Source organism: Corvus brachyrhynchos, unplaced genomic scaffold (genome assembly GCF_000691975.1).
Source record: "Corvus brachyrhynchos isolate BGI_N302 unplaced genomic scaffold, ASM69197v1 scaffold94, whole genome shotgun sequence".
Lineage (NCBI taxonomy): Eukaryota > Metazoa > Chordata > Aves > Passeriformes > Corvidae > Corvus > Corvus brachyrhynchos.
This window is the reverse complement of record NW_008238330.1, coordinates 4,891,613-4,899,896: the sequence shown is the minus strand read 5'-3', so window position 1 is coordinate 4,899,896 and position 8,284 is coordinate 4,891,613. Positions and strand designations below refer to the sequence as shown.

At 39.2% G+C, this 8,284-nt stretch overlaps 1 protein-coding gene across 1 annotated transcript in view; it reads left to right on the top strand.

Moving 5' to 3' along the window:
- Positions 1-8,284, top strand: part of SUSD5 (sushi domain containing 5) — a 42,002-nt gene that overhangs the window by 27,552 nt on the left and 6,166 nt on the right. The window contains exon 4 of the mRNA XM_008633846.2: positions 2,119-2,307. Within this exon, the coding sequence (XP_008632068.1) occupies positions 2,119-2,307 (189 nt within the window). The remainder of the gene's footprint in view (positions 1-2,118; positions 2,308-8,284) is intronic.

Below are 8,284 nucleotides of genomic sequence, written 5' to 3'. Positions count from 1 at the left end.
GTGTATATCACCCACTGTCTTCTGAATGTGTTAGAGAGTATATATATATATATATATATATATATATATATGTGAGTGTGTGTGTGCGTACCATACAGAAAACAAGCTTCAAAGGTTTGACTTCAGTAGCATGTCCCTTATACTTGTGGCAGATATTTTTCAGCATACCCTGTTGAGAAGTGGTAGTCAGGTCTATCAGACAATTTCCAAAAGCCTGATCCAAAGGAACTTTCACAGAATGTGAGTGTTTATCATAGGATTTTCATTTCACTACAAGGTAAACAACTGGCAAAATAAATACATCGTATTTCTAAATAAGCATGTATTTACCTATGCCTGGCTCAGAAGTGGGTAGATGATGGGAAAAGCTGCAGCCTGGGACTCACAAGGATTTTGCAGAATGTCCCTGGGGCAAAAGCAGGAAAGCCTGAGCTTTTTCAGAAGGGGGATTGAAAAAGCTTTTCTGTCAAGCCTATTGCCCATTGAAAACCCCAGGCATGAACTGGTGCCGATCAAACTGTTGCTTTCAAGATCTTGTGGTGATGATGCCCTAAAAGTACACTCTAGTAAAATAGCAAGAGTGTTCTTTGAAAACGTTTTTCCTTCTGCATGTTTAGGAACCTACTCTTGGAGTCTTTTCAGCTTCCAAACAAAAGTCTTTTCAAGGAACACAATCTTTGCTTTTCCAGCTAAGCAATCAGGTTTTGTACCAAGGCAAACTATTTCAACAAGAGAGATCAATACTAGAACACAGACCCAGCCCTGTGTTTCCCTTATCCTGTATAATTACCAGAACTCATGAGCCTTTTCATTTTGGTTGTTCTGTATCTGGACAAAAGCAGGTATTGGATCTTCAACTACTTCGGCAAGAGGAGCAGTTGGTTTTTTTCTAACACAGCCAATGAGGGTCCTAGAACCACTGGAAAAAATTCCCAGATTTGAGAATGAATATAGAAGTGATAATTTGTACCAACACTGCTGACTTTGCCCACTGGGTTTCTTGGCAAAATCTACGTTCTTGCATTAAAGTTTTTTTTGTTTGTTTTGTTTTTCTGTAACCAAGAGTTACCTACTCCAAAAAGGACTGTAAAAAAACATGGAGGAAAGAGGGACGTGGCAAAGCCCTTCTGAAGAGCTCTTTTCAGAGAGGAAGGCCTTTGAGAAGAGAGAATCCACAATGCTTGAAAGTTCTCTAGAAGATATTGGTCTGCCTTGTTAACAATGGCCAAGATCATTCAAACCTGAAAAAGAGAGTTAAAATTCAGTTTACACTGGTGGTGGCAGATGTCAACCTGCCTCCCCTCTGCACTTCCTTAATACAACAAAAAACGCAAAACATTTTGTTCTTGTTCATAGGAATTTTTCTTCCTGGCTTTTAATGCTGTCAGCAAAAATACTATCAAACGTCTTGTGGAGTTTTATACCCTGGTAAATTTAGCTCTTCAGATTCTCACAGGCAGCAGAGCTGTTACCCCTGGGTGTTCTTAAGTTGACGAGCACAAGTCACTATTTATTTTAGGGTGACTCTAGCCTAAAAAGGGAGATTTGAATATCTGGGAAGACACCTGATGTTGAGAAAGACTAGAATATTAGAGATAGTCTAAAAACTGACTGGTGCTCACATGGACCTTTTCTTTCTGTGAATGTGGACTGGTCCATTGCTCAGCATCTGCTGGCTTCCTACAGTGTAGAAGAGATCAAAGCGCCAGTCCTAAACAATTTCACAGCCTTTCTGTGGTTAAGAAAAATGACTGTGCCCAAGCTGTTGCTTTCCAGTCCCAACCTGCTCAAGTCTTTGCTAGCTTTTGTAGAATCAGACAGGGAAGACAGCTGTGATTTGGCATCCTGACTTGTTTGAAACAAAGCCCTTCTAGATGCATGACTGTCAGACATGAATAGCATCATGGTTATCACATCACAGTCATAGCCCAATTTATACCTTCCCAATTACAGCTGGAAATAACTGTGAAGGGACATAAGGGCACGAAACAGATGAGATGTACAATTTCCGTGGACGTGTATAAGTTTATCCTCAGGGAAACTCTTACCACTGCTGTTAGCACTGCATTCAAAGACTGTTGTGAAGTCTTTACAATATCATCTCTTTTCTCCTTTCAGACAAGCCCTGTGGGGACCCGCCGTCCTTCCCCCACACCATCCTGCACGGCCACACTGGCTTTGAGATGGGGGACGAGCTGCTGTACGTCTGTGCCCAGGGGTACGTCATGGGCAACAAGGAGACGGCGTTCACGCTGCTCTGCGACAGCTGCGGCGAGTGGTACGGGCAGGTCCAGGCCTGTGTCAAAGGTGAGCTCACCCAGCACACAGAGCATCCCTCTGGGAGGGAATGTCTCCCAGCAACCTACTCACATGGTTCCAGGATTGTAGGGGTGTGCACCTGCAGTCCCAGTAAAGGTCTTGGTGAATGTCTTAGCTGGCCCAACAGGAATTTTACAATCCCATTGGTAGACATCTCCAAGAAACCACAGGAAAAGACAACTTTCTCACGCTTATATGAACAAAAATTTTCTCTCTAGGTAGCAGAATCCACTCAATATAAAAAAATCTTTTAAGCTCTTAACTTTGTCCCCCGGCTTTTTGTAAGAAGTCACTTTGGCTGATCAGAGCTTTTACTAGGCCTTTCCTTTAGCATTAACATTCTTGCACTTCTGCCCTTACACGTATGATAAATGCTGCTTCCTTTTGTCAGGTTGGGAACATTAAAGACCTATGTTAGTTAAGAGAGCTGTCTGTGCCACTCAAATAAACTGTGACCCAAAAAGTGTATGATTTTTTAATTTGCCCCAATAAAAAGGCAAACAGTTTTTATCTTGTACCATGCCTCCAGGACTTTTGTCTACAAACACAAGAGTAGCTGCCCAGATATTTACTCCACTAAAAAAATGAAAGTGGATTTTCTTACCAAATGGCTTGACTCAAGAAAAGATTTTTCTAAAAAAACCCCAAAACCACAAAACCCCCAAGCAAATTGTAAAATGACATTTCCTTAATTTAAACCTCAATAAAATCCACCTTTACGTGTTAGTTAAATTCTGCAGCAGTCTTTTAACTTTCCCCTTGTTTAAACACAGGCTAAACTGTAACATGAGTTCAGGTGTGGATGTAACCTGAATTCTGCTTTCTCATGTTACCCTGTTCCATGCATAAACCCACCATTTTTTCCAGTATTTAAGAATGGTCATCAGAGAATCTTAGTACTTTTTGAGAGGGATATCACATCTTTAAGGTAATATTTCTGGCAAAATAGAAACATTTTAAGCAAAGGAATGGGCAGCTGTTGGGTAGCTGAGCTATCTATGTGGGCTAGAGTTAGTATGTCCATTTCAGAACCTATATATTCCTTAATGTCCAGAGGCTTGCAAGGAGTTATTTTTACTCATGAATATACCATCAGGCAATGGATAATCATGAGAAAAGGTCAAACTTGTTCTTAGTAGAAATAGGTCATGTCTGTGCACCAGGGAACCAGATTCTCAAACCCATCCAACTGGTATAGATACAAAAAACCTAAAAAATGAAAGCACCAGGGTTTTCTGAACTCTTTCAGCTTCTAAAAGTGTTTTTACAAACAGCAGTTCAGATGATTAAGCAAAGCAATGCAGGGCATAAAGGTGGAATGTGGAGGGAAAAAGGAGAAAAAAGAGTATCTACATCTGATCATAGACTAAAGAATCATAGAAGAGTTTGGGTTGGAAAGAACCTTTAAAGGTCATCTAGTCCAACACCCCTACAATAAGCAGGTACATCTTCAGCTAACCCAGTGGGTCTGAATCTTCTATAATCTGCACCAAATTGATAATACTTTTTCCTTCACTGGGGTTGGTGGAAATGCTAACTTCATCACACGTAGACATAGAGCTGTATTACACCAAAGCAAGGAAGGGAAAGAATCAGGCCATTTAAGTTGTGTGTGTTTCACTGTTTTCTCTGGATAAATAGTCTATTTCCCCTGTTTTGCCTGAGCCTTTCACACAGCTGCAGGGGAGAGAAAAATATTTTTAAAAGAAATAGGAAAGTGTGGCTGTAAAATCACAAACATCAACACTGAAACTTGGGAGCAGATGTGATATTGTGGATTATGATTTTTTAAATTATTCAAATGCTGGGGGGCTTCCTCTGATTAATATTTTTCAAATGCTTTAAGGACATGGGATAGAAAATACAATAATTGTTCAAGTAATAATTCTATATTTAATCGTCCTGATCATAATTCTTTAAGAAAGATGACTTTACAGGATGATTAAAATGTGTGATACTAGGTTTCATTATTTTTAAACAAAGTAAGAATCCAATGAAAAAGAACAACAACAAAAAAGGAATTTAATTAAAAGGAAACCAGTTTAGAGCTGACTGATATTTTGGGGTCATAGGAGAGAGAATAACAATTATTAAGTACTCCAGAAGTCAGTACACAGACTGATTTTTAAGTGCTTTGAGGCACAAGAGCACCTTCCCTATTACGAAGGTTGATGATGGGACTTAATAGAGAATTTATATTCCTGTTGGCAGACTGGACCACTTCTGTCCTAGCAGGCTGACATTAATGGAAATGTTCATGAAGCCACTTCAGAGAATATTTATGTGCTATGTTTAGAGCCTGGTAAGATGATACAGTGCCCTTGCTCTGCATCTGTGCTGGGTGAGCAACTGGGAAATGTGAAGTGGTCCCGATGCTCTTACCCCAACACAAGGGGACCACAGGGACAAAACTCCGGTCAGAGCTTTGAGAGAAATAAGGTTCCTACATCTTGCACTCTCTGAGACTAGGGAAAAGTCACTATACTGCTCTTTGCTGCTTACTCCACATCATCTGTGGAAGAGTGATGACATTAATCCAATTTCATAAAGCTTGCTGGGATTTGTGGGTGTTACACCTTGAGTACCATTGTTCTACTTGGTAGCTACCCCATTATAATACTCAGCTGTCCAGGCAGAATATCAGACTAAACAGCAGTAATTGCATGTTTTTCTTGTTTGTGTAAAAATGTCAGACTGGCTTTACATTCCCAGTTGCTCACACAGAGCAAATATGGAATCACAGAACTATCATCATAGCAGTGTCTAAATATAGCACTTAAATGTTCTTTGAAGTCTCTTTGTGATCATCTTTCCTCACTGTTTTGATCCAGTAAGAAGAGATACAGTCCATTCTGGCACCTGGGATATAAGTGTGCAGCCATACAGTTGGCAGATTAGCAAATTAAAATGTAAAAGATACAGACACAATCAAATAGAAATATAATGCAAAATACCTGCAAAACTTGGCTCTGGGCATAACTGAACAAAATAATTTTGGCATTATATTAAGTGGATTCTGGATACCATAAAGTAGGATGGAAATTAGGAAAGCAGTATGTTACAAATGGCTATAATGTACATTGTGCACACCAGGTAATAGACAGTAATTTTTAATTAAGATGCTTTTAAAGAGAAAAAGTAACTCTGTTTCCTGTAATACTTTGCCATGAAAAGACGCTGTGTTCTAGCTGAAAACACAGGGATATTCAGCCCAACAAAGCAACCTTAAGGAGAGAACAGGGAAACACATGGATTTTGCCATTTATTATATTTTCTATTTCTGTGGAGCAAATGCATTTGCTTCACAAAATATATCCTGAAGAACATTGTAGTAAGGTCTGAAAGCAGATGCATATGTGCCATGCTTTGGCTGTCCTGCAAGCACAGAAACTAAACTGACAATTGCTAAATGACATTTGGGTTTTTTCCCAAAATAAACCATGAGTTCAATAGCAGAAGCATTAATACCAACACTTCAGTGGCGGGGGTCAGGGTTGGTCTGTATTAGGCTACATTCTCTAGGGTTTGCTTCCTCAAAGAGAAGGCAGATGAGATGGCTGGGAAATCATGCTCCATCTCTGCCCTAAAACTGGCTCAGAAGAATGTCACGTATCTATCCTTCTCTGGATTGTTTTGGGGTTTTCCAGCTATATGCCTGTGTCAGGAGAGTCTATATCTTCTGCACATCTAAGGAATCTCTCCAGTGACAACACTTGGATACTCATCTAGTGTGTTCCAAGGTAGCCTAACTTTTCAAGGATCATCCTTCTGATGTCAGTTTAAGGAGGAATTGCCTGATTTTGACCACTTAATCTGCAGCTACTAGTCTTTTTGCCTGGCTGAACAATTTGCATTACTTCAAACATTGCTTTCTGAGTTTTCAAGAATTACATTGATTCACATTCATGTGGTCCATAAACATGACTAGTTAGCACAATTTCTTTTTGGTTTTTTATTTTTAATGAGGGCAATCAAACAAAATGTCTCTGGCTTTTGATCTTATTTGAGAATGCTTTTTTTTTTTCATTCTGAGAGTGCAAAGGAAGAGTTGTGACAGACAAATATAATCAGCTACAAATATGTCCATGGCCTGTCAAAACAATTGTTATGATAAACTTTGGTTCCCTTTTCAGGCCTGTCACAGGGGGGTTGTATTAGATTAATGTAAAGTATAGATCTAGCATGAACTGATTCTGCCAAATGGAATAAGTTAAAAAAAATTTGATGGGTTATTTATTTATATTAGCAGGCTTTCTGCTGGAATAAAAATTATCCTCTTTCTTGTAGCTATTGCAAAAGACTGAAGGCAACACAACTTCTGTAAAGCATATTGTGGTTGACTAGAGAAAAGTTTGTGTGCCTGATCCAAACCAAATAGATAATTCTTTGAGATACTGTAGTTCACAAATCTGACTGATCTTAGGCAAATCGGTCTACATGCACTTTTCCTTCCCACCCTTAAAGACAGATGTTGTCTTGTTAATGTTTGCTGTAGCTACTTTGAGATTCTTAGAATAAAGATGTTTTTGTGCAGTACAAATGTTTATAATGATGGTCTATAGAGAATCAAGTTTCAATTTCCTGTACTCTAAAAATACACCCATAAAATATGCAGTGCACTTTATGGTTGTCCAAAATAGCAACACTCAAAATAGAGCTTGGATGCCAATATGCTATCTAGAAGAAAAATTAAACTGATCCTAGAGTGTGGAAAACCAGACTCTTTGTTTCTGCCTGTCTCTATGTTTGGTCACTCTTTTCACATTAGGATCAAAAACTGAAGGACATGAAAGCTCTATAAGACTGGACACTTCCCGGAAAGGATTAATTATGAATTAAAAGGATTTTACGTTTAATTGAGCTTCACATCTTTGGTAGTATGTCACTTCAGCATCTCTTGCTGTAAAGTGTTCATTTCAGACTCAGTAATCCCTCAGACAGTGAATTAAAACTCACTGATCCGTGAGTCTGCCAGATGAGGGTATGGTCAAGATGTAGCAATGATCAAATATAGAAAGATTTTAGTCTTGGATAAATGAATTTCTGTGCTGGCTCTTCTTAAAACCAGACCTGCCTAGGTAGAAAGGAAGATGTGATCACTTTTAAATCAAGTTGGTGGGGTTTTCTTGCTAGTGGTTTTAAAAATGTGTATAAATAATGGTTACAACTTTTTGGATAAGAGGTGGAGCTGAGTCTAGTTTGGTTGTTGCTCTTCAGTACCAACACTAAAATTCAGGGAACTGGAGAGTTCAGGAAAGTGCTGAGGAGGTGAGCAAAAAGAAGTGCAGAAGTTGTGCAACCTATTCCTGGAAGCTCACGTTGGACTTAAAAGATTGTTGTGGTAACACAGAGTCACTAAATACTGACTCCAAGTCCCATTTGGAGGTCGGAGGCCCAGAAGAAAGAACAGAGTATTATTACTGTATAAGTCAATCCAGGATCATATAAATCAAAGCTTCAGAGTAAGGGGGTCTGCATTTCCTTTGATGGTTAGAGAGCTCAATAGTTGCTTTCATTCTGGCATCCCATAAGCTAACATTAGTTATGTTGATAGTCTTTGCTATAAACTCTACAAATAGAGGAGATTGAATATGAAAATATGTTAGAGCAGCTTTACAACTTGGGCCACAATCTGATTGTGAGAGGGAACAAGACTCCCTTATGTGGTGACGAGCAGTGCATAATGAGCTCCAATCTCAGGATCTCTTTAGACTACAATGGGCTTTTTCTTCCCTCAGCTTTGCATTAAGAAAACACCAATTCATTTCTCTACAGGCAGGATCAGGCCCAAAGACAGCAAGGATTGATGGAGACTTGACCAATGGTTCAACAATCCTTTAATATGTTCTGATAGAGTGAGGACTTGTATTTTCTTAGAAGCACATGCTTCTTCCTGATGTGCCTCCACAGGACCTTCTCCTAGAGGGCTGAAACAACATGCCATGGGAAACACTAAAGGGAAAGA